Source organism: Primulina tabacum, chromosome 13, assembly GCF_025594145.1.
Source record: "Primulina tabacum isolate GXHZ01 chromosome 13, ASM2559414v2, whole genome shotgun sequence".
NCBI lineage: Eukaryota > Viridiplantae > Streptophyta > Magnoliopsida > Lamiales > Gesneriaceae > Primulina > Primulina tabacum.
The window spans coordinates 31,260,804-31,288,463 of NC_134562.1; the positions used below are offsets into that span (position 1 = coordinate 31,260,804).

The 27,660-nt window shown below is 33.6% G+C and overlaps 2 protein-coding genes across 2 annotated transcripts; both read right to left on the reverse strand.

Annotated features, from left to right (window-relative positions):
- Positions 1-4,241: 4,241 nt before the first annotated feature.
- On the reverse strand, positions 4,242-5,358 carry LOC142523294 (high-affinity nitrate transporter 3.1-like). Its single transcript, XM_075627034.1, has 2 exons — positions 5,067-5,358; positions 4,242-4,945 (listed from the first exon to the last, which is right to left on the reverse strand). The coding sequence occupies exons 1-2, from the start codon at positions 5,197-5,199 to the stop codon at positions 4,461-4,463; spliced, it is 618 nt and encodes a 205-aa protein (XP_075483149.1). The 5' UTR covers positions 5,200-5,358; the 3' UTR covers positions 4,242-4,460.
- A 3,198-nt stretch (positions 5,359-8,556) lies between these two features.
- On the reverse strand, positions 8,557-12,697 carry LOC142521687 (potassium transporter 5-like). The gene is made up of 9 exons (XM_075624816.1): positions 12,477-12,697; positions 11,788-12,010; positions 11,384-11,632; positions 11,242-11,280; positions 10,865-11,125; positions 10,723-10,775; positions 10,156-10,270; positions 9,802-10,056; positions 8,557-9,678 (listed from the first exon to the last, which is right to left on the reverse strand). Exons 1-9 carry the CDS (start codon positions 12,657-12,659, stop codon positions 8,717-8,719), a joined length of 2,340 nt encoding a protein of 779 aa, XP_075480931.1. The 5' UTR covers positions 12,660-12,697; the 3' UTR covers positions 8,557-8,716.
- Positions 12,698-27,660: the final 14,963 nt, after the last annotated feature.

Genomic DNA, 27,660 nt, shown 5'->3' on the forward strand with positions numbered 1-27,660 from the left:
CCTTATTTTTATTACAACTTGTGTGTCCCATGTACGTAGACTTTTGATCATTTTAATTTAATTTAGAAAAGTTAATTTTTGGTCTTATACATTTATCTATTTCGATTTTAGTTTTTTTTATATTGTCAAATTCATTCTTAGTATGTTATTTCTTTTTTCTTTTTATAATTTAGTTATTTTTAGATGTGACGTTGATGCAGGTGCCGTCATAGAACTGGTGTGTGCATTGACTCACCGAATTCTAAATAAAAAAAACTAAAATTGTCAAAAAAAATTTAAAAATATAGGACTAATACTGAAATTTGGTAAAATAGATGACCAAACTCGCAGTAAAAGTAAATGTTTAGGATAAAAAAATTGCAGTTTCCTTTTAATTTTACCAAAATTCATCGTAGGATTAACTTATATGAGATTTTTCTTATCTTAGTAAAATATGAGAATTAAATCAAACTGAATGTGGGAAAATTGTAAAATTGTCCATGTAGGTTTGTCTAATTTTAATTTCGGTAATCTAATTAATCAAAATTTAATTTTAGCATAATAATTTTACTTATTTTACAATTTTAGTCATTTTTATCGAAATGTTTAATGACATCAATTGTTGATGACAGTATGTCAATCATTGTTTCGGTGGTGTAGAATACTTCTTTCGTATCCGACCCCACATCTGTTTTCTGACAAAAATAAATATTTAAATTATAAATTCAGCAAAATAATTGTATTAAGACCCAAATTTGATTGATTAGATTATTAAAATCAAAATTATTCCGATTTACAGATCCAAATTTACTATTTTTCCAAGTTATAATATATTGATATAACTCTGTTTTAACATTTGACATTCAAATCAAAGAATAAATGAGAGATTTTTGTTTTCATCTTAATTTGATGGATTTGGCCGTAGGGATGCAAATGAACCAAACCGTTTGTGAGTTATTCGAAGCTCGATTCGATAAAAACTCGTTTGAGCTCGTTTAATGAGGCTCGTTAAGATAAACGAACCAAGCTCAAGCTCTACGATATTCGGCTCGTTAGCTCGTAAACATGTTCGTTAGTAAATTCATAAGTAATATCTTAGATGAAAAATAATAATTTTGATATTTAATTTATTGATTTAACACATTAATTATGAAATATATAGAAAAATCTATTAAATTTATTTATTATAATAAATTGACAAATTTTAATAAGAATATTATATTTTATTCTAAATGTATAATTTATTTTTAATGAATTAATGAATATTTAAATGTACAATTCATATTTATTGAGCTCGTTTAGGTTCGATAAAAGCTTGAATAAGCTCGTGAGCCATGAATATATTCGTTAAATAAAGCTCGAGTTTGGTTCGATTATAAACAAGTCAATCTCAAACGTTAAAGAGTTCGGCTCGGCTCGACTCGATTACATCCCAAGATTTGGGACAAATGCCACGTTCAATTAATTCAATATCGAGAGAGCTTGATCGACAAATCAAATATTGAAGTAGTTGAATCCTTACATGTCGGCTAACTCTAATATCTTCTCTTATATCGAAATATTACTTGAATACTTCGTAAAGGAGTATAATATTTTGTGGTCTAATGCATGACAAGCTGATTAGATCGCAGCTATCCGATAATATATATTTCATCCGTCTCAAATATATAAATTCGTTTATTTTTTACATAATTAAGAAATCATTGGTTAAACAAAGTTTTCAAACAAACTTCTTATTTTGTTTTTATTTAATTTCATTCAAAAAATGGTTGCATATTTTTCAATACTTAGTTAATAGAAGTATATCAGTAAAAAAAACGTTATTAAGTATAAAAACTGAACAATATATTTGAAATAAACGGAAAAAAAAAAACTTTAAATAATTGGAACGAAATGAATACAAACTTTCTTATCTCAGTTTTAGTTATTGAATAGGTCTCTTGTGAGACGGTCTCACGAATTTTTTATCTGTGAGATGAGTCAATCCTACCGATAATCACAATAAAAAGTAATATTTTTTCATGGATGACCCAAATAAGAGATCCGTCTCACAAAATACGACCCGTGAGACTATCTCACACAAGCTTTTGTTTTAGTTATAACATATTTTCTGAAAATATTCTATCCTTTCTATAAACAAATTATTAACATATTTAATTATAATATTCTATTTTTTTCTCAAATTCATAACACGCTATCCTATAATTGCATAACAAATACGTAATTCATTATGTATACATTATTCTGCTGGATTGTGCAATTGATGGTGTGCTTGATTCATGCATGCTCGTTGGTCAACTACTGTATTTCATTCCAAAAAAAGTGCATGTATCTATGAAAATATTATCCATCGTTTTACTTCTCAACAATAATATCTTCGAAGTCGAAAATAGGAATTTCTTTTTTACGATTTTGTTCTTTTATATCACTAAATTGACTTTTGTTTTGTTGTTGTTGTGATTTTACTTTTTTCCAATATGATCTGATGTGATATCAATGTGATGTTGACGAATATACTGACATATTATCAATACTCTAAACTAAATTTTAACAATTTGAAAGATATGACAAAAAATGATATTTGATGAAATATATTAGAAAAATAGCTAACAAACAAACCTATATATATATATATATATATATATATAACCAAAATCACCACCTAAAAAAAATAATATTATCCCAAGACATTACCATTTATTTTATTACTGAATAATTCGGCATGGGTACCTCTTCCTTGGAGTTGACTTTCATATATTATTTAATTAATATTTAACGAAATTAAAGGCGAGTAATGACATCATAATACGATTTATAGAGCTAAATTTCAACAAGTAGACTATTTAAAAGATGGTTGGCCTTTTCATGACATAAACCATTGAACTTCTTTAGGTACGGAAATTTATGTTTGAAATAATAAATTATAACGTGGTTATTAAATATCATACGGACTAAGATTTAAAAACTAATTTTTTTATAATTTTTTAAATTAATCTATTCGAGTTAATATCAAATTAATCAAAATTAATATATAATTTTTTTTATTATAAAAAGTGTCCGGATAGCCACATATGTGGCTCCACAATGTTATCCTCATGAACTCGGGAATTGGATAAGAATATGTTTATCATGAGATGGTCTCATTCGTGAGACGAGTTAATTCTGTCTATATTTATAATAAAAATAACATTTTTGACATAAAAAAATATTGATGACCAAAATAGAATATCTGTATTACAAAATTAACTCGTGTAAACATCTCACATGAGTTTTTATGTTTGGATTAATAGGCTTGCTTTGAACCAAACAAGTGATATGCAAAAAATGAGTGTTTGCAAACTCAAAAAAAAAAAAAAAAATCAGTAATCACTTTTGTGTGTGTTTAACCCAAAATTTTTCATGTTACCTATTTAATTTAATCAAAATTTCAAAGTTGATCACATGGTGATTTTGATTCTTAAAAAAATGATTATGTATTTTGGTAAATAGAGAAAAAATCTCTTTAGATACTCTTACCCCCATAATTTTGAAGAGAGAAATGTGTATTATCTGATTAAGTATATTTTTATATTTTACTAAAAAAACTCGTATTATAATTACTTTTATTTAACATACACAATTTTATTCGTCCTTGATTTGGCTATTAATTTCTCACTCACTCCAAATTAATTCTTTAAAAAATCAAAATACAACTCTAATCTATCCACCACATAGATTTATCTATACAATTGTCCCGCTTTTTTTTTTTTTTTTAAGGAAAAGTGATTTTTTAAATTTGTTTTTATCTTGTCCAATTTTAGTATTTAATCCATTCACTTTTTTAAGTTTGGTTTTATTATACTAATTTTAAATTTTCAGCTATTTTAGTCCAATTGTCGATGTGCCAGATTTTTTTCGTATTTCAATTTCATATCAGCATTTTCCAATATCACATTAGTTATTGGACCAAAATAACTGCAAATTAAAAATTAATATAAAAAAATTTAAAAACTTAGTAGATGAAGAGACAAAATTAAATAAGTTATGTATTCCCATTTTTAAATTACTTGTACTTGCTACATTGGACTTGAGACAAGGGGAAGGTGCCTGGTAATTTCTGACATTTCAAGTCAATGCATGTTAGATACTCGTGTATCTTGCCAAGAGGCCAAAGTCTCTGTTATCTATAGGAAATAGATGACTTCTTTATTAGCGTGCATAGATTTTCTCAATCCCAAAAATTCAAGAAATTAACATAAAATCAGACAGAAGACGAACATTAATAACATGAAAATGAACAATAATTCATCCAAAAGTTTATTTAACCCGAACATGTAATCCAACCTCGTTAACCATACAAGGATTTCTACACCACCTATGATTCCTCGCATATAACAGAATTGCATGACCAAACTGTAAAGAAACACAAGAACTTGCTAATAGGAATCACATATATCACGACGCAAAGTTAAATAACATAGAAAAGTGTGAAATTCTCTGCATCACTTTTGTTCGGATGCCTTCGACTTTCTCTTCTCCATGAAAAAGAACCCGAACAACGACAGAATCGAGAAAACAGAGAAGCAGATCGCAGATATATCAAGCGACACATGTCGCCCGCTTATCGCCTGGATCTGGAACAAGTTCGTGTTCTTGTTAGAATCCGTGCTCTGCCCGAATGCCACCTTCACCTGCGCGGAGTTTTCGGCGTATGCGCGAACGAAGTACGTCGCGGTGGGCACATCCCTCGCCACTTTCCATGTGAAGGTATTGCCGGAAGGCTTATACGGTTGGGATACAATATCACGTAGGCAGGTCTTGTCTTTCTTCAAATCGTCAACCGTCTTCCTCCACCCGCGATCCTTTTGGCTCACCGGAGCGTAGCAGATCTTGACGATCACCGTCTTGTAGTCTGAGTCGGTGCCTGATGGGAAGGTAGTGTTGAGTGACCATGTCACGGTGATCGAATCTTGCCCGGCTTTAAGAACTGCAAAGTTAAATTTCTTAAAATATAAAAACATTCTTGGATCAGGTAACAACTTTTTGTGCATAATATCGATTGATCATCGGATAAAAAACAGGTGCATGGACCACGGAGATCGAGTTACCTTGTCCCGTTTGCGGTGAGGTGGTGACTACGAGAGTCTTCTGGTTCTGGAGAGAAGAGAAGGTGACACCATAGCAAGTAGCTACCCAGCAAGAAAACAGAATCGATGCCAAAAGAAAAATAGGATTCTCCATTTGATTGGATGCTTTTAGAACTGAAGAACTTCCAAGAAATTCGGGGAAAAAGATCTATGAGAAGTTGAAAAGATGTGCGATCCCACTGGATATCTGGTTTTTGGAGATGAGACAATTGCTAGAATCTTGATTCCTTTATATAAAGGGCATAGACAAGACTTTTTCCATTCATTACAACCTTTTAAAAGAACCAAAGGTTTTTTTTTTAAAAAAAAAATTTACATTTTAAGAATCAAAAAGTCAAACATGACCAACTGGCAAAATTCTCCCATTTGATTATGGTGACTAGTAGGATTTATTACATATAAAAAAGAGAAGATATATGGTTGAAAATTCTCGTGTTCTTATTATTATTATGGAGGGGAAGTGTCCCCAAAGTATATTCAAGGGATGTGATTACCTCTAGTTTTGTAGTTGACTTTAGTTTTCGTATGCATGAATGAATCATTGTGGTATATTTCCAGGATGGTTCAAGAATCGGGGGAGATTCTTTTTTCATTTCAAATTGATACCATCTTAGTCGCGAAAAAAAGATACTCACGTCAAAATATCGCTTGGTCCCCCGAATTTTCAAAAGGGGTCGACTCATAAGTAATACTAAAGGTTACTGACAAAAACTTGTGTGAGACGATCTCATGTGTCGTATTTTGTGAGACATATATCTTATTTGGGTCATCTATGAAAAAATATTATTTTTTATCCTAAGAGTATTATTTTTTACTGTGCATATCGGTAGGAGTGACCTGTCTCATCTATAAGGATTCGTGAGACTATCTCACTAGAGACCTACTCAAGGTTACTAGTGATTGGAATGTTATTTTCTCTCACACTTATACAAGGAATGTGGATTGAATTCTAACATTAATTTGTTGGGCTAACTCCACCATGCTACCATGTGAAAAGTCTAAACGACGAAAACCCTTAAAAATATTAATAAGTTAAAATATGTCCATGTATTTTTAAAACCAGACACAATTAACTCTTATGTTACATGGAGTTCTTAGCCTGATTTATAAAATTAGGAATTGTCCAACAGTCCTGTTTGTTGCCAGCCCAGTCCAATTCCATATAAAATCACTCTTGTGTTGTATTTTATGGAAGTCTATTAATGATTGGTCAAGAAGCTCTATCTTGCGCACGCGACGCAGTCAGGCCCAAATCATAAGCCCGATTTGAACTGAAAAAGGCTTGATTTGTGTGCAAGCGTACAAACGCGACCTGAGTGCGTCTAATGTCGAAGAACATATCAAGGCAAAAAATTGCTTAGCCAGTCTATGCCATCTTTTGTAATTTTTTTTCGGTTGAGACCTTTTTCATGCCTTTGAGACCTTTCGCATGGCCTAACTGGTTGGTGCTTCGTCTGAAAACCTTTGGCCTTTCGTATGGCTGCTATCAGCATGTATAAATAGGGGATGTGCCAAAGCCAAAAAACACACCAAAATCTACTTTCTCCTACGTCCCCGCATTATGCCCCTGCCTGCTTCGGCTCTTCTACTCTTCTGCTCCTGCTTCGTCCATCGATAAAGTCCATATACTGTTTCATTCGCCATTGTAGTGATTTGTGCAACATCACTGTGGGTATGCCCGTTGTATAATGAGAAATAGACGTCCGTTGAAACCTCGAAGCACATATCGGAGGATACGAATCTGTTTTAAGGAAACTGTACATGCTACATGCCTCGGTTTGGTTTAGCTTTTCTTTACACAATAATCATAGTATAAACTGATTTCGGCTACTATTTTGTCTTCACAAGTTTTTTTCTAAGCTACTGTTATTAATATTTTCGCTAACAAAAAACACAAGTAAAATATTTATTAAATCATATTATATTATTTATGAAAATATTGATTATAAGTAGATGTCGATATGAGAGTTTATTAGTCAAAATTTGAATTATAATCTTGTAGATTGAAGCTTTCGGTTCTCATTAATAATTTTTTTTAGGCTATATTGCTCTGTGGTAACCTACCATTAAGCTAATGGAGATGTCCCAATTCAACACTCTTATTACGTAGTTTAAATTAAATTGTAAAAATGTCAATTACTAGCGATGCATAGGATCTAAATCATCATTGGAATGAAAGTACAAGTAAAAATCAATCCAATCCATTTCTTTAAGTTTTTATCTTGGTTTTCAAACCCGACCCAAGTTCGGAAATGTTGAAATAAATTTCAATTCGAATTTGAGCCGAAATTTTATACTTTTTAAAATTGTAAATGTTCACCAAGCCGTGACGATTTTCGTTATAAAGCTTGGTAAAAAAGTAGAGATCAAACAAATTGAAATTAAACTCTGTCCCCTATTTTGAGTTGTGCCTATACTTAAAGTAGTTGTTTAGATGTTCATGTTGAATTTAAAGACGATAAAATGCTTTCGGAGTGTAACATAAAAACATTAATAATATTCGGGCTAGGTGAAAATGGAATTGGACTGGGCTGGCACAAAACAGGACTGCTCTAGGATTGTTCTGGACTTGCTTGTTTTGCTATAATTAGGATTAGGCCCAATTTTATATGGGCTTTATTCTAGTTTGGGTTTAAGTCTATAATCATGACCATTGATTGTCAGATAAAAGACTGAAAGAGAGGCCCATGCACAGTAATAGGTTCATGGATCCAAAGGTTGGATTTGGGTACATGGATTTTAGCCCACTTTATACCTATCACCCTAGCCACTTCCAATGGCCCAACATTATGTAGTTGCTTGTCGTCAAGAAACTGTGCGAAGAATCCGTGAAGTCAATGGTCTGTCGGTTGACTTCCAAAAAAAAAAATGATTTTAGATTTTTTTTATAAATTTGTACGAAAAATCTAAAATCCCTTTTTTTTTTTTTAAAAAAAAGTTGAAAACAATCTCTAAGTTGGATTGTGTTAAGAATGAAAAAATCATCAGCTTCTACATTTTCTTGATTACGATAGTTTTTAGTTTTCAAGAGCGTCAACTGATTTTTTGTTTGTTCTTTGAGACGTAACGGTAATATAATACCAAAAATTGTGATGAAATAAGAGACAAAAACACAATGCAGGTTAGAGCTCTCCGTGTGTGTGAACCAAATGCAAGTTGCCACATTTAATTCAAGAATTTACGCCTCCATCAATTATATTTGACAACTGTGTCACATTTGCAAAGTTTTCAAAAGCACATTGACCCACCTCACCAGACTTCCGTGCTCAAATCCTTAATTTTCAACCGACCAGTGGGCTCAAATACCTTGGAGATATTCATTTTCCAACACTGAAGTTTGATGAAGATTGTTCCACTAAATCCCCACTTTTTAAAATTTGACTTTAATTTGTAGCCTCTTCTTTTGAAAACAAGACTTATTCAAAAGATAGAATTAAATCAGCTCGGTGGATAGCAAACATTCTCAATCACTTTGAAAAACGAAGTCCAAACTTTAATTCATGACTTCCGAAATAGCCCACATATTTGGGCACGATACAATATTATAACAAACACGATAAACAGAACTCAAATATACAATTGAAAATTGCACTAATTTATCTTGTGAGAATTCAAACTTCATATGTCATTCCAACTTTAAGAAGCCTTTTCTGGGGAATGGCCAACATTTCTTCTCCATGCCTAAAGTTCTTCCTCAGGAATGTGTAGGCATAGTTTATTACTATCTTCTTGACCAAAGATGAGTCCTTTTTCGCGACCACTTCCACTTCTCCTAGCAGATAAAACACACCTTGATCCATTGCTTTATCGATAAATCGCATTTGTTCTTCTGCTGCCGGGAGCAGGGCCAGTGGAATGTTGGCCCTTTTGTTATCGAAACTAGCAGACTGAATCAATGCAGAAGAAGTTGATCCTTCACCCAATAAATCCGGTTTAGGGATGTTTTCCGCCTCATGCATAAAATGTTCATGCTTTATGAACTCCTTCAATTTCTGCACTAGCTGTTGTTCAAATACGTGTGGTTCCTTCATTGTATCCTTGTATCCATACCTTACAACACAACGGTAAACATAGCTTTCTCTTGATTCAACTTGTCTAAACAAAAACCGCTCCTCAAGCAAGACGGTGCTGATAGGAATGGACTTTATTGAGACTATTACCATCACAGAATGAATAGAAGGGATGTTAGAAACAAAGTGAGAAAATATTGGTGGGATTCCTTGAACTAGTTCAGAATAAAGAAGCCCAATTCCTGGTAGTCTCTTTATGTCTTTGTTCTTAGCTAAGTCCCTGATATACGCACTAGAAACCTTATTTTTCATCTCGAAAATGTAACGTTGCTGCTGCGAATAATGCCATGTACCCATTATTACCATAAGCACTAGAGAGAAAGCCAATGGGAAATACCCGCCTTCGGTAAACTTATAAAGAACGGACGATAGATATACCACCTCCACCGACATGAAAACCACGAAGAACAAGCAAACCCACCAAATTCTAGTTTTCCAAATGAAGAGCATTATCAGTGTCAACAGAGATGTTGTTATCAACATCACCGAAACAACAGCTATACCTACAACATGAGTAGTGTGGGCTATGTTACTTGTCATGTATAATATATAATGGCTATTTAAGAAACATTAGAATTTCTGATAATTAGTAGAAATACAAAATGAAGTTAATTCGAAGATATTACCATAGGCGTTGGCAATCTTTTCTGTCGTTTTGAAGCCAAACGTTATGATGACACAAGCAATCATGAGAAAGTAACTGATATCAGGAATGTAGACTTGTCCCTCATACTTGGTAGAAGTGTGAACAACTTTTACTCTTGGAAAACAACTTAGACTCAGGGATTGGGAAACGATGGAAAATGCTCCAGATATCATAGCTTGACTGGCAATAATGGCCGCAGCAACAGCCACAACAAAAGTTGGCCAATAAATTGGATCTGTAAGATATATATATATTTAAATGTTCAGATTCAACCCAAAAACCATACGAGATTTAGCATTATGTTTGCATTGGAGCATCTCGGAGAGAAATTAACCTGGTATGGAGTCATAAAATGTGTTTAGCACATTTTCAGGAAACTTCGAAAGGTACGCAGCTTGTCCAATATATGCAATGATGATAGCAGGAAAAACAATTCCCGAGAAACTAATCTGACATGATGCAAAAAAAAGAATTCTCATTGGTTTTGAGAGAAAGGAGCATATTTCACTTCAAACAGGATTATAGGGGAAATACATATTTCATGTCAAACTTGTTGTCATGCCTTGAATTCAATCATCCATACAAATATTTCATTATAGATTTACAAATATAACTAACCAAAGATATCAGATAAATCTGCTAACGATTTTATGGACTTTTTCAAATTTCTCCGACAATCCGATGTGGAATAAGGATAATCATTCCCTTTGAAATGATGTTCTTGTTTCAGATACGCAGGGCAAAGACTTTACAATATCGATCGGTGCCGACTAACAATGTGACGTTCTTTTATATGAAAACAAACCAACTCAAGTAGCAAGCTAGAGAATCATAATATATATGTGATCATTGCATATTCCTTCAACGATTCGGCGTGGCATAATGGAATTAATATACTTACTTGTATGGCTGGTACATTGAAATGGCCCAAGTCAGCAAACATGGCCTCGGTCCCTATATATCGAGAATAACAAATGATAAACATTGGTTTGCTTGTGAAAGTTAAACAAATTCAAGTAAGTGAATTGATTAGTAAATATAACCTGTGATGCAGAGAACAACTCCACCAAGAGATACCCACGCTTTGTGACCATTTCTTCGGAAATAATGCACAATATACAGCGGATTGAAAGCTCGTAAAACACGAATATCATGCTTGAATAAGTTGTAGGCACCAATTCCAGTTATAAATAAAAACCATAAGCAGATTGCGGGAGCAAAGGTGTAGCCCACTTTATCAGTGCCGAATCGTTGCATGACGAAGAGAGCAATCAATATGGCAATTGAAATGTACGCGATAGCATCTGAGAAATTACATACCAACATCATTATTCATTTACATAAATCACGAACATGGTATGATTTTGTATATATGCCAAAGAGGAAAGAAAGTAAACACGTAGAAAAATGTTGCAGCTACCTTTGCTCAAACCACTGATTCCACCTACAGCAGAAAGGACTGCAAATTCGATCAATAAACAAAATTATGTAAATATCCCATTTCTTAACGACAACTCAAAGTTCTAAACTTGCCATTTATAACACGTGTGTTCAAAATATACCTGAGATGCAGGGTGTAAGAATACCATCACCGATGACCATGGAAGTTCCAAGAATCGTGGCGAGGAAAAGCATGACTTTAGCAACTTTGCTCTTCTCCAGATTCTCTTTGATCTTTCGAGCCCGGTTTAAATGGGTCGAAGGGGTTTCGAGTTTGTAGTTTGAGAGTTGGGAGTCTTCAGGCTGACTATTTGGTATCAGACTCACGTTAGCGTACCGGCATATTAAGGAATACAAGGCAAACGTACCCCCTGCAGCAAGCACCCGCATTGAAGCGAATGGAATTCAAGAAATAAATGAGTATGATAATGGAAAGTTTATTGATTGAAAAAATGATATTAAACATTTTTATTTTTCAGTTTACTAATTTTTTTAATCGAAATTGTGAATGATATACAGAACATACCATCGCCATTATCGTTGGCCCTCAAAACAATGAAGACATATTTGATCAAAGGAATGAGCACAATGGTGTAAATGATGAGCGAAAGAACTCCAATTATGTCGTCAGTATGTTGAATCCCATCGGGAAAAGTGGAGGAGAACACGTACAGTGGAGAGGTCCCGATATCTCCATATACGACTCCCACACACTGAAAAGTTATATTCAAAAGCCTTCTCCAGCTATTCTGCACAATGAATGAAGATGTTACATATTTTTGAAGTTATATCAGATATTTTTCAGTGTCATGACGAAATATGTCTGAAATCTCTCAAGGAAAAAAATCAAAGTTAGTACATCAAAATAAAAAAATAAAATATTTGAAAACTTAGTAAACAAAAAATCAGATGAAATATGTCTGAAATCCCCCCAGAAATTGGAAAACTGTTAACAAAGAATCAAAATAAGGAAAAGTGTCAAAAAATTAATATTTTATTGATCAAATATTCCAAAAGTTAGATTCCGCAACCCAAAAATATTCTAGATTCGTCCCTGTCAATATTTTATTGATTAACTATTTAAAAAAAATTGGACGCCGCACCCCAAAAAAATTCTAGAACCGTCCTCAATCAAATATATATAATAATGGAAGTAAGATAGAGCTTGTCAATAATGAAAAGTATAACGATCAATTGAGGAAACTGGGAGAGGACCTGGCCGGAAGAGCCGCCATGAGCTGCCGGTTTAGAAGAAACATTCCCGGCCTCTATATTGAACGAGTCGAAGCGGTTCAGCACGATTGCAGCTTCTTCTTCTCTCAAATGGGTATTTGGTTCTGGTGCTTCGTCGTACTGATGATCGTGGAGATCATGAGAGTTGAATTCTCGATCCGCCATTGTTGCAGCTTTCTTTGATTTGGAGTTAGTTAGCTAGCTCGGTTTGGTTCTTATATAGGACTTCGGTTAGCGTGTGTGGATGTTCCATTTGGATGTGAATACCGTGCGCGGGGTTTTCCATTTGCATGGAATTTTCGTCAGTTGAGACTTCTGGGTGAACCTCATCCGCCGTTGTTGCCTCATCCAAAAAATTTAATCACGTTTCTCAAGAAATTAATATACAAATTATTTTTTTTAGCAGATTCAACTTAAATAATGTTTTGAAACTTTTATAATATATTGTTTATAAAAAATGTATGCAAAATGTTTCTTAAAATAAATTAAGGAAGATTTGCAATTTATTTTTTAAAAAATAAGTTTCTAAAATCTTAAAATGTTTTTAAAAAAGTGGGATCGTGACAATTTTAAAAAATAAGTTTCTAAAATCTTAAAATGTTTTTAAAAAAGTGGGATCGTGACAATTTATTTCGTGTGATCGTGTAGCTTTTTTTTCCTTTCTAAATAATGAAATAACCTTAATATTTGTCATTACATCACAAATTTTTAAAATATTTTATTTCTCCGTCCCACTAAATTAAATTATATCCACGGTGAATAAACTATTTCTAAAATATTTTCTTGAAATCGAGACGTCCTTAACATTTTTTAGACGGTTAAGACAATTTCTTGAACGACTAGCTTCAATAAAACATTAAAAAATAAACAAGTATGGAAACAATCCAGTTTTACTAGTGATAAGTTATATATTTTAATAAATGCAACATTTAACAAGGAACGACTAGATATGAAAACAAGCAATATGTAAAGTGCGAATATAAAAAGGACAAATATTTATGTACGTTCGAAAATAAATATTCATACATAATCTCTTCTTCTACTTAGAAAATAATTCACTAAAAGTAGATTTGTCAAATTGGGTTAGGCTCGTCGGGTCGGTCCGCCCCGCTATAAAAATTGAACGGGTTGGGTTGATAAAATAGCAGCCCGTTTGGAGGCCGGCAAAATGGGCTGAGCCCGTTTGGGTTGCGGGCCAAGACGGTTCGGACCCAAACAGGGCTGGCTGGCCCGCCAAATTAAGATAAAATTTTATATTTTTAAGTTTTAAGTTTTATATAAAAATTAGAATAAGTTTCATGCGCCTCTATATCTTAGAACAAATAAATTGATAATTTACTTTTAGAACAAATTTATTGATAATTTACTCTTACAACAGATTTACATAAATAAAATAAAAAAAGAAAAATTTACAGATATACATAAAGAAAACAAAAGGGAAGAAATTTTTGTAAAATTTATTTATGAATCTTAAAATAAATTTTAAGCATAGCAGTTGTTTGTGAACCGAATAGTGGTTTCGTTTGAAGTCCGACGAGTTGCAGTGAAATTTTGTGGACCCGACAGATGTTTGCTAATTATGTGTATTGTTGAAGACATAATATTTTTTTAAAATTTACAACCGTGTCTTTCCTCGACTTTATATTCTCTTCTATGTCTCAATCTTCATGTTTGGTTTAAACACTTTATTTTTTATGGATTATGTTGTATGCTTTCTTAATTTCTTATTTCAATGTTTTTAATTATTTGACTGAAATATGTTTAACATTTTTTTCTTAAAAAAAATAAGTGGGTCGGCCCGCCTAACCCGCGGCCCAAGGTGGGTTGGGCTGAGTTGACCATTTAGAGGGCGGGCTGGCCCGCCCCCCGCCCCGCCAACCCATTTTGACATGTGTAACTAAAAGACTTTGGTTTGCAACTTTTTGTAACAGTCTACTTTGAGTAGGACTTATCATTGTCTAAGTTGAAATTCTTAATAATCACTTTACAAATTCTGGTTATTTAAGGATCATCGGTATACCAAACAACAACAACATAATCTAATGGTTAGCTTGAACGGTTTGTGTTCGGTGCAATAGTTGTCCCCGTTTGGTAGAGCGATCGAACCGTTGTGTTTGAGCTATTGTGCGGTTTAAAAGATTTGAGTTGTACCATTAACACCAGCTATAACTTTTGGTAAAGCGGTAAGCACTCGATTCTATAATTGCTATCAGAGCTAATGTCACGGGTTCGATTCTCATTGATTGCAAGGAGTGCAATTATTGGGAGGGAGATTGTTGGGTGCAATAATTTTCCCTGCTTGGTACAACGATCGAACCGTGATGCTTGAGCTACTATGCGATTTTCAAGATTCGAGTTGCACAATTACCACCAGCTATAGCTTTTGGTAAAGCGATAAACACTCGGTCCTACAGTTTGAGTTGGTTAGCTAACACAAAATGATCCTTGAATATCAGATTGATTTTTATAAGGGTGTGTTGTGCAAACAACTTGAAATATGATTGCTCTAGTGTGCTCAAATATCTTGAAATAATGCAGATCTAAAATATGTGCGCCAACTTCTAATCATTTTTCAACTTCTTCTGGAGTCTTGAGTATGCAAATTTATAGTTAAGAAGTTTCAATAGTCGGATATTTTTTTCAATGATCATCTGCATTTGTTCCCGATAAAATGATCTTGTCACTATCAATATTGTACAATGTAAAAATTCTATTAAATGTCCATTTGTTCTTTCCGGCTTTAGCCATTATAGCCTTTGAAAAGATGATTGACTTTGGACATATTGAAAACATTATGTCATTCAGAATTAGTAGGATAATGTATCGTAATATTTTAATAGAAACAACTTGAGTTTAACGTATCCTCATCGTTTTGCTCATATCTGACCCGTTGCAGTGTGTTTGAATTATAAAATTTATGCTTGTGCAGGATCATTGGATACCTAAATTTGGTGGATCTGTCACGCCTCGAGACCGAGGTTAGTCGACATCAGCGTTATTCAACAATCACATAATTGCTGAACAACAAACCTAGTAGTACAACATAAACTAAAATCAGTTTATATCATAAATACCATAAAAATGGAATTGTCTATACAATAGTAACTCTGAAAACTATAAAAATCTGCGGAAATGTTTATAACTTGAATTAAAAACTCACAAGAACATATTCTTAATTAAAATTCTTCATGCGTCCACTACCAGCCTCAAAACTAGTGTCTGATTCTTCTTTATCTATTTATTCTTCTGATTTATTTGGGAGGATAGAGTAAGGGATGAGTGATATGGTCGTCACTCAGCAAGTGGAGGCCGTTCGAGCACAACATAACAAAATGCATAAAAATTCGAAACACATATCATGCATAACATGACTTATACCATATTCATACTGTTGACCAGAAACTGAGATTTCTCTACTTTTTATGGTTTACTGATATCAGTCCCTAATTTTTACTCTTCTAAGGGGCAAAGCCATATAGCGGTTACATCCCCACCGCGTAAGGGTCATATCATGGTTGGGATTCCCACCCATATCCAGTTGAATCTTCATAGTGCTAACACATACATCATGCGACAATCGTAACCAGAAAGGGGTAGAAGAAGAATTTGCACTCGACCGAATTTTCGAAAACGAAAATTATACCTAACCAAAATTAAATTTAAAACAAGCTCACTTACCTTAGATCTGGAAGAAAACATGAATGATTCGAAAACTATAGAAAAATCATGCAATCGACGCTTCGAAAACACAACAACACATCGTCGGAAAATAAGCCATCTTGAAAAATTCATTGCGCCTTATTGAACCATTGGATTAGGCTTAAAATTTCACGGTATGTTTAAAAGTATGTCGAATAAATTATGAACAGTGGAGATCGGGTTTGGAAGTCGTTTTAACCTGCTTATGGACGAAAAACCGTAGGTATGCTATTCCCGCGTAGAATATGAGTGTTGGAAACTGAATTTCGATTGTTTGACAAACTAAATGCTTAAATAAATTGGATTAACTGATAAACAAGTTTGAAAGTAACTTAACAAATACTCAACTGACAGTTGCCTTTAACTTAAGTTTAAGCGCATATTAAGAAAGGCAACTGAAACCTGCTGAACTGAACCTACACAGTCAACTGACTGATCAGTTGGAAACTGATCAGTTTCTACATTCAGTTGTGAGCTTATCAGCCATTGCTTATCAGTTGATTCTTCAGCTGTACACTCATCAGTTAACGAAAAGGACATTCAACCGACAAACAGTACAAAAGCAGACTACAACTATTAGTGGAAACGCCGCAATTCAGCCGCAGTGTACGAATGTCAGAAAAAGATTGACGTGGCAAACAACGGATATAAAGATTCAAATAATATTGATTATTACCATTGAAAAGAAGCCTATAAATAGCAGAGAATAGCAGTTGAAAAACAACGATTTACCATCTATCATTCTTGCTGTTACTTTGCTGAAACTCTCGCTCATATTCAAAGAATTAGAAGCTCACATTTATCAGATATATTTGTAGCATTCTAGGCTACTTTTCGAGCTTACAAGCACTAATAATCTTATTGTAAATTCGATCTTAAAAGAGATCAGTTGTGCTAAGTCCAGTTGACTACTGTGAAATTGATTGTAAACTAAGAGTTTCAGTTTGTCTTTGTTAAGTCCAAACTGAAGTGGGTCTGTACAAGTGTTTGTATTGATCACAGTCTTTTAGTGGATATCATATCCTTGTGATAGAAGTGATGACGTAGGAGTGATTGAAATCTCCGAACATCCATAAAATCTCGAGTATTTTTTTATTAGTTTTCATTTTATCTATCTGTCGTTTATTTCCACACTTTATTGTTAACTGATTGATATCGACTGACAAGATTTCGAGTTTTAGTTTGTCACTAAACTGACTCAAAATTCGAAAAGATTGTGTAAATCGAGAGTTGTTTATTCAACCCCCCTTTCAAACACTCCTTCACCAGTTAATCGATCCTATCAAGTGGTATCAGAGCAGTTAAATCTTGTCTCTGAATATTCTTAACCACAACTGATTACCATCTCTTCATTCAATAAAATACCAATGTTTTCCAGAAAAGATTTCGATGACTGGAAAATCAGAATGCAGGCTCGCTTAGCTGCACAAGACGACGATATGTGATATGTCATTACTGAAGGACCCATGAAAATCTTAAAGACGAATACAGCAGTTGCAATAACTGACGGGGCACCTCATTGCATTGAGAAGCCCAGAGAGGAATGGACAACTGAAGATAAGAGGAAAACCAACCTTGAGAATGTGGCTAAGGACATCTTATACAAAACGCTGGATAAAGTCAATTTCAATAAAAAAAAAAATGTGCAAAACTGCTAAAGAGATATGAGAGAAACTGATTCAGCTTTGTGAAGGAAACGAACAAACCAAGGAGAACAAGCTATCAGTTGCTGTTCAGAAATTTTATAATATCAAAATGAAAGTTGGAGAATCCTTGCTCGAATATGATGAGAGGATAAGTGGTATTATAAACGAGCTGAATGCACTTGGAAAGGTATATTCGAACAAAAAAATAGCACTGAAAGTGGTCAGAGGTCTTCCCAAAGAATGGGACGTCAAGACCATGGCTATGCGTGAATCAAAAGACCTTATCAAGGAACTTCACGATTTGTTTGCTGATCTAAAGGCATACGAGTTTGAACTACAAATCAGAGAATGAGAACCTTCTACATCAAATGTCACAACTGTTTTAATTGCCGTCAAGCTGGAACCAACCGGTTCAGTTGAAAAATCTGCGGATCAGCTGAGCAATGACGTAATGCCATTGTTTGTCAAGAAATTCGGAAGGTTTATGAGGAGAAATCAAAGAAACTTTCAGAAACAATATCAGAAAAATCAATCCAAAGAAGAATCATATGCTTGATACAAGTGTGGCAAGACTGGCCATTTCATTGCTGACTGCCCCAAGCCACAGAAGGACAGTCGAGGATCAACTGAAAAGAAAAAGAATCCTTATGAGCACAGAAGAAGAGCCAAGGATGACAAGAAATCTATCAGAAAGAAACATGAGGTGCTTCTAGCTGAGGAGAGTAATTCAAAGTGGACAGAAACTGACAGTGAGGAGTCAGAACCTGAAAACCCAATTAGTTCAAGTGATGATGATGAAGAAGTCAGGTGTATATATATATACACACTGGGAAACAAAACATAAAATCTCAGCTCAAACTGTGACTCCTTTCAGAAGCACCCTCTCTGGTCTCCTGATATCCTGGAGTACCTGTTATTGTCCACATACAAAGACAACAACAGCCCCCTCTGGGATGAGCAAAGCTCAGTCTGAAACAACCACAATATATACCACATATATTATGAGGTTTGGGGCAGATGAAGCTTTTGATCCAGACATTCTGCTCTTATTTCCCTCATTACATTGATAACAGATCCGGTAGAGCACCCGACCCAGCTCACCCATTTCACCCGGATTGCATCAGCTTCCAAAACATCATACAGTTGCATCAACAAATCAATGATCATCCGAGAAGTAAGTAAACAGGCAAGGATAAGAGAACTTTACATGATCCAATAACAATGAAAATGAAAAACCCCAGCAAGATAGGGCCAACAGGCTAGTTGTTTCCCTTCTTTGTGCTAGTTTCATAGACTGCACCATGCTTGGTAATATTCTTGTCAAACTTCTCTATCTTCCTGTTGGCAAACCTCCTTGACGTTGTCTGCATAAGAACGTACACATCATGCATAAAGTGAACTCATAATAGCATATCCAGAGAGGGAAAACAAATAACAGGCACAGATCACAAAATTCAGTACGTAAATAAAACAATTCCTAACGCCGAATAATATGCAAACACTGAATTCATGAACATGAATTTCTCATCAATAAGGTACAATTCTGAAGTCTGCGTGACCTACATTGTCGCTCGACATTAAGAATACAATATAAAATCACAAATATTCAACATGGCCAGTAAAATATTATGAGATGTTGATATTTCGAAATTAAATTCTATATTATATTGTCAAATCAATGTGATTTGAGGGCCAAATCATATATAATCTATCATTAGAATGGTTGAATAATTTAGAATTTTAATGTAATGGCATATGCATCGTTCTAAGGTCTTAATCCATCAAAAAGCCTAAACTTATGGCAATCACAAAACGTTAGCTAATTATGGGATTAATTTTCTCTTATTGCCAATATTATTCTGATTAATTCTTAAATACCGAAAATCTCCATGTCAACATTTTATATCACTTAATTATTTGATCAAATAAATTGTTTTAGTTTCATTGACACAAAGGAATGCTAGGCACATTATAGTAATCATTGTCTTACATGAGTTAGAAAATAAGCTTAAAATGATTTCTAATGGGAAAAATGATACATTCACGAGAGTTTCCTTTTAAACACGCACGAGCCACCTCAAAATTCTCAGTGCTGGTAGATCAAAGAGTCGTGTCCCAACAAAAACATTGCGTTATGAAAGAGGGATGATGACCTAGTACCCCTTCTCCCATCTGAGTTAGTAAAATAAGTATAAAATAAAAAAACTCTTATAACAACTTGAATTAATAATAGGTGAATACGAAGTAGTGTTACAATATTCCTGCTTGTTTTGGGTCCTATATTGTATTACGTTGGAATTACATGCATAATTTATTTTTATTATGAGATATTCGAGTAATATTTATTTACAACCGATGTTATGTAAATATATATACACGCACGTCATTTGTATAAATCCATAGGATGAAATCAAAAACATTACATTTGAAATAATCTCGTAAAAAAGTTTACAATTGGGGCAGGACGTCTGGATAAAAAACTTATCATCATAGGGACAACAAAATCAAATAATAGTAGCACTTCTAAATGTCTCATTTTTCATCAGCCCAAGATTATGTATGCTCTTCCTCTTCAAGTTCCTTTTCATTCTTATTGTTGAAAAATATATTTAAAATGTGTGTATTGAATATTTGAATGTTGAATATTTGAATGTTTAAAATAAGAGTTGTAAATATTGAAAATTAGTGTGTGATGATTTAGGTAATGATGTATTTTATTTTTGGATTATTTGTAAAGATTTCCTATAAATAGATCTCTCATTTGTGAAGAAAATCACAATTGAGTAGAGAGAAAAATATTATAAAGTGTGTAGTTTGGTAAATTTTGAGAGTTTGAGATTTTTACTTTTTACCATAAATTTTTACTTTTTCACAACACGTTATCAGCACGAAGCTCTAAAAGTCCTTCATATTTTTCCAAGCTCCAAACAGAAGAAAAAGGTAACAAAAGTAATAATATTTATTTTACTGTTATTTATTTATTGTGTATATATTTAATATATAATATAATATTATTATTAGAAATAATAAAAATAAATTTTTCAAAAACTTGTTATAAATCCTGGGAGGATGTTAAGACGACATCCCACACTCCCGGTAAGGGATACGACAAGTATAAAAGCCTATAAGATTTTTAAACAAAATAACTTACGACACCTCATTATAATAATGTGATATGATATACATAATTATTTAAACATGATTAATATTATATTCACCATATTATTACCATAAAATTATACAAATACATACATTTATTTTTTGTACACCAACGGTCATAAACGGTAACAAAACGGCTAGTTTTTACCCTATAAATATCATCTCACAAACACATTCAATCACTTCAACTTTCTCTTCTTCTCTAAAAATTATTCTTCATCAAATTTTTCGAAGAAAAAAGAAGATGACTTTCTCAAAGTTATTTTTAATTATTTTGGTTATCATACTCACGAGTCTTTTATTTATCGGAGAATATCCTCCTCGTGTGTTTTCTTTATTTTTACAAATACTTGTACTTGTTGTTTATCCATTACTTTGTATTGCAATATTCATTAACTAATAAAATGCATCGTAATTTTTTTTAGTACCACCATGTCAAACTTGGCAAAACTCGAATTCATTGCTCTTGATATCACGAAAAAAAATTATATGCCATGGACTCTCGATGTATAAATGCATCTTGAGTCATTGGGTCTAAATGAGACCATAAAAGAAAATGGCATATCGACATCCCAAGAAAAGACAAAAGCCATGATATTTTTGCGTTGGCATCCCATGGCTTTGTGGAAGGGATTAAAAGAAAGATTCAAACAAATGAATTTAGTGAGAAATCATCAGGCACGATCCACTGGTTCAACGGCATTTCCTGAAGTAAATGTCGTAAGCAAAAATGAATTTAAATCTGGAAACCAAAATCAAAGTTATAAACAAGATTTTGGTCGAGGACGAAATCGAGGTCGTGGTCGTGGATGTGGACGTGGAAGTGGTCGTGGTCGTGGTCGTGGACGCGGCCGTGGTTTTGAAAATAATCGAGATAGTTACTTTTATAACTCATCTCAAAAGAACGTCCCAAACCATCCACAGAAAAGGCATCATGAAAATATGAGTGTTAATGAGAATCACTCAAAAAGATATGAAAGTTCTTGTTTCAGATGTGGTACTCCAGGACATTGGTCCCGTATTTGTCGAGCCCCTGAGCATCTTTGTAAACTTTATAAAGAATCATTAAAGGGGAAAGAAAAGGAGACCAACTTCACTGAACAAAGTGAACCTTTGAGTGATTCAACTCATTTTGATGCTGGAGATTTTCTGATTGATTTCTCAGACAATGATCAATTTGCTGGTGGAATAAATATGTAAAATATTTTATGTACCCATATGATAATGTTTTATTGTGTGCTATATTTTTGCATTTTATTGTCAGTAATTTTATTTCATTGCACATATTTTTTGAAGTTGAAATATGGAAAATACTATGAGCAAAGCTGAAGTTTGCATACCCGATAGTGGTACAACGCACAATATCCTCCGAGATAAAAGATATTTCTTGGAACTAAAACCAACAAAAACAAGGGTGAATACAATATCAGGTTCTGTAGACTTGATTAAAGAATGTGGTAAAGCACAATTTTTGTTACCTAATGGTACAAATTTTTTTTTCAATGATGCTTTATATTCACCACAATCGAAAAGAAATTTGTTGAGTTTTAATGATATATATTCCCATAGGTATGATACTCAAACAATGAATGAAGGGAATAAGAAATATATGTGTCTTATCACATATAAATCAGGAAAGAAATATGTGATTGAAAAACTACCAATGCTCCCTACTGGATTGCATTATACACATATAAGTCCGATTGAATCAAACATGGTAGTCGATAATTCTTCAATATTAACCAATTGGCATGATCGATTGGGACATCCTGGTTCAACAATGATGCGAAGAATTATAGAAAATACACATGGCCATCCGCTGAAAGACCAGAAGATCTTTCAGAATAATAAGTTTCAATGTAAAGCATGTTCTCTTGGAAAACTTATTATAAGACCATCACCAGCCAAAATCCAAACTGAATCACCAATGTTTCTTGAACGTATTCAGGGTGATATTTGTGGACCAATCCATCCACCATGTGGACCATTCAGATACTTTATGGTATTGATTGATGCCTCCAGCAGATGGTCACATGTATGTTTATTGTCAACTCGAAATGTTGCATTTGCAAGATTACTTGCTCAAATAATAAAATTGAGAAATCAATTTCCCGATTATACAATCAAGAAAATTAGACTTGATAATGCTGGTGAATTTACTTCCCAAACTTTCAATGATTATTGTATGTCTATGGGAATCATTGTTGAGCATCATGTTGCTCATGTACATACACAGAATGGATTGGCTGAATCATTGATTAAACGTTTGCAAATGATTGCTAGACCAATGATTATGAAAACAAAGCTCCCTATTTCTATATGGGGACATGCAATTTTACACGCTGCTTCATTAATTCGCATCAGACCAAGTGCATATCATAAATACTCCCCATTGCAGCTTGCATTTGGTAAAGAACCAGACATTTCTCATCTGAGAATTTTTGGATGTATGGTGTATGTGCCTATTGCACCACCGCAACGAAAGAAAATGGGACCTCAAAGAAAGGTTGGAATTTATCGGTTATGATAGTCCATCAATCATTCGATATCTTGAACCTCAGACAGGCGACGTGTTCACAGCACTTTTTGCTGATTGTCATTTTAATAAGGAAATCTTCCCAATGTTACGGAGAGAACAGAAACATACCGAAAAGGAAATTACATGGCATGTATCATCATTGTTACATCTGGATCCAAGAACAAAACAATGTGAAAAAGATGTACAACAAATTGTACATTTGCAAAGAATAGCCAATCAAATACCAGATGCATTTGCTGACACAAAAGGGGTAACTAAATCATATATACATGCTGCAAATGCCCCTGCTCGAATTGAAATTCCAAAGAAACAAATTGAAGATACTCATAATGTCATTAAACGCCTGAAGCGTGGAAGGCCAGTCGGTTCCAAGGATAAAAATCCTCGAAAAAGAAAATTTATAGAGAAACACGATGATCACAAAATAAAGAATGATGTTCCTGAAGAAACACATGATGATCACAAAATAGAGAATGGTGTTCCTGAAGAAACACATGATGATGAAAATATTCTGTCAGAACCACAAACTGACGAGAATCATGAAATCTCTATCAATTACATTAATACTGAAAAAATATGGAACCGAAAAGATATAGAAGAAATTGATGATATATTTTCTTATAATGTGGCAATCGACATCATAAATGATAATGAAGATCATGAACCAAAATCTTTTGGTGAATGTAAAAATCGGCAGGATTGGATAAAATGGAAAGAAGCCATCCAGGTTGAATTGGATTCGCTAAATAAACGTAATGTTTTTGGACCTATAGTCCTTACACCTGAAGGTGTAAAACCTGTTGGATACAAATGGGTTTTTATTCGAAAGCGAAATGAGAAAAATGAAATAGTGAGATATAAAGCTCGACTTGTTGCACAAGGTTTTTCTCAAAGGCCTGGAATTGATTATGAAGAAACGTATTCTCCCGTGATGGATGCAATTACATTTCGGTATTTGATTAGCTTGGCGGTATCTGAAAATTTAGAAATGCGTCTTATGGATGTTGTTACAGCTTACTTATATGGATCACTTGATAGTAATATATATATGAAAATCCCTGAAGGATTTAAGATGCCTGAAGCACAAAGTTCAAAACACATGGAATGTTATTCTGTGAAATTACGAAGATCATTATATGGGTTAAAGCAATCAGGTCGAATGTGGTATAATCGACTAAGTGATCACTTGATGAAAAAGGGATATGTAAATAATTCAATATGCCCTTGTGTTTTCATTAAGAAAACAACATCCGGATGCGTAATTATTGCTGTATATGTTGATGATTTAAACATCATTGGAACGAATAAGGAAATTCAAGAAGTTGTGTCATACTTGAAGGAAGAATTTGAAATGAAGGATCTTGGAAAAACCAAGTATTGTCTGGGTTTACAAATTGAACAAAAAGAATGTGGAATGTTTGTTCACCAGACAAATTATACAGAAAAGATCCTTAAACGTTTTAATATAGATAAAGCAAATCCTTTAAGTACTCCAATGATTGTTAGATCATTAAACATAGAAAAGGATCCATTCCGACCATGTGAAGATGATGAAGCTATTCTTGGTCCAAAAGTACCATATCTAAGTGCTATCGGTGCCCTTATGTATCTTACAAATTGTACGAGGCCCGATATATCTTTTGCCGTAAATTTGTTGGCAAGATTTAGCACATATCCAACAAAGAGACACTGGAACGGAATTAAACATATATTCCGTTATCTACGAGGAACGACAGACTTGGGACTTTTATATTCAAAAGATACTAATCCAAGTATAATTGGTTATGCTGATGCTGGATACTTATCTGATCCACACAAGGCACGTTCCCAAACTGGATATGTATTTACTCGTGGAGGCACTGCAATTTCTTGGCGTTCACAGAAACAAACGCTCGTAACAACTTCATCAAATCATGCCGAGATTATTGCACTATATGAAGCAAGTCGTGAATGTGTGTGGTTAAAATCAATGACCCAACATATCCAAATCTCATGCGGATTATCATTCGACGAGAAGCCTGTGATACTATATGAAGATAATGCTGCATGTGTTGCTCAAATGAAAGAAGGATACATAAAAAGCGACAGAACTAAACGTATTCCTCCTAAGTTCTTCGCATTCACCAAGAAGCTTGAGAAGAATAAATGTATTGATGTTCGTCACATTCAATCAAGTGAAAATTCATCAGATCTCTTCACAAAGGCGCTTCCTACGTCAATATTCAGAAAGCATATATATAATATTGGGATGCGCAATCTACGAAATTTGTGAAGAATTGTCGTGTCAACATGAGGGGGAGTTTACGTGACTGCACTCTTTTTCCCTTGCTATGGTTTTTATCCCAATGGATTTTTCCTAGTAAGGTTTTTAACGAGGCAGTATAAAAACACGTAATGAAGACAATCATTATGATCATCATCACAAGGGGGAGTGTTGAAAAATATATTTAAAATGTGTGTATTGAATATTTGAATGTTTAAAATAAGAGTTGTAAATATTGAAAATTAGTGTGTGATGATTTAGGTAATGATGTATTTTATTTTTGGATTATTTGTAAAGATTTCCTATAAATAGATCTCTCATTTGTGAAGAAAATCACAATTGAGTAGAGAAAAAAATATTATAAAGTGTGTAGTTTGGTAAATTTTGAGAGTTTGAGATTTTTACTTTTTACCATAAATTTTTACTTTTTCACAACACTTATATCATATTTTCATAAATAATTTATTATCCTCGAGTCAAACATTTCATCTTAAGTCGGAAGCTTATATTCGATAGATAAATTCCCAAAAATATAAGTCAACTTATATCTTATAGATGTATTTCCAAAAATATATTTCAAATTATCTTTGTACATTCCCAAAGAAATGTTACACTTCTTTTTTTCATATCATATAACCATAATACCAGTCTAACCTACCTTATCATCTCTCCATCATCATTGTTCTTTTTCCACTACATCTATAGGTACTTCTTCTTCTTCTTTCACGTTTTTTACTACCAGATGCAAGTAGTTATTCTGATCCTGAAGCCTATCCATGGTGATGTGGAGCTTGGAGATGTAACGCTGACGAGCTCGAGTAGCACGGTCTCTCTCTGTCTCCACTCTCTCCAGCAAATCCATGTTCGGTGTAGCTAGGCGCTCGATACAACCTGAATCAGTAGGTATCTGAAGGAGTTGGCTCTCAGCCAAGCCCAGATGATGAGTGAGTCGCTGCACGTCTATCTCGAGTATATTTCTAATCTCGATGAGCTCCTGTTTCTCTAGTTTCTCCTTAGCAATTTGCGCCTTCAAAGTCGCTATTTCCCTGGATTGGTTATCTGTCAAGAGCTAGCGCATACGAAGGGTAGCTTGAGCACGAGTACGTGGAGCAGCCATTTCATAAATCGAGGTAGAATATCATAACAGTAACAAAGGATAGAAAGGAAAAAAATTGAAACAAAGTTGTCGTGGAAATTTCGATACTGAGAATTTTTACGGAATGGTTGAAGGAATAGATTTTGAGTTTCTCAGAAATTTAGGAAACAGATGAAAGTTGGATTCAGATTTGGGATACACTAGGCTTTTGCCAAAATTCGTCAAATTTTGTCTGTCAAAATCTCAGCGGGATTATGAACCTGGCGGCTCTGATACCACTTATGTAACGTCCCAAAAATTTGAAGGTCCACGTGAACCACATGCATGCGAGTTATTAAATTTCTTTGGTATTTTATTAAATTGTTTTAAAGCATTAAATGCATGTTTATTTCATTAAATTGTATTTAATTATTTTCATGCATTTTATGCATAATTATTGCATGGTAGAATTTATTTCATGAAATTTTAAAGGTTTATGCAATATAGATTTTTAAGTTGCTTTTCGCGCTCGAACGAGGAATGAAGACCGAGAAATTATCAGAAAAAAATTATTTTACTACATGATTAATTTTTATTAATTATTTTAAGATGTTTTTAAGTGTATTTTTCAAAAATGGGATTTATTGGGTATTTTTATCCGCAAGATTTTATTTTTAACAGTACGTAAATTTTGTCGAATCGGAGACTTTTTGAGGGCTCGACTATTATTTTCAAAAACTTTCCAACAAGAAATATTTTTCGGGAGTGTGTTTCAATTTAATGGA

Coding starts and splice junctions, on each gene's coding strand:
- LOC142521687 (XM_075624816.1), bottom strand. CDS start 12,659: ATGGCGGATCGAGAATTCAACTCTCATGATCTCCACGATCATCAGTAC. Junction 11,126..11,241: donor AATCAGTGGTTTGAGCAAAG/GTAGCTGCAACA, acceptor GTAATTTCTCAG/ATGCTATCGCGTACATTTCA. Junction 9,679..9,801: donor AAAGATTGCCAACGCCTATG/GTAATATCTTCG, acceptor CTCATGTTGTAG/GTATAGCTGTTGTTTCGGTG.
- LOC142523294 (XM_075627034.1), bottom strand. CDS start 5,199: ATGGAGAATCCTATTTTTCTTTTGGCATCGATTCTGTTTTCTTGCTGG. Junction 4,946..5,066: donor CTCACCGCAAACGGGACAAG/GTAACTCGATCT, acceptor TTAACTTTGCAG/TTCTTAAAGCCGGGCAAGAT.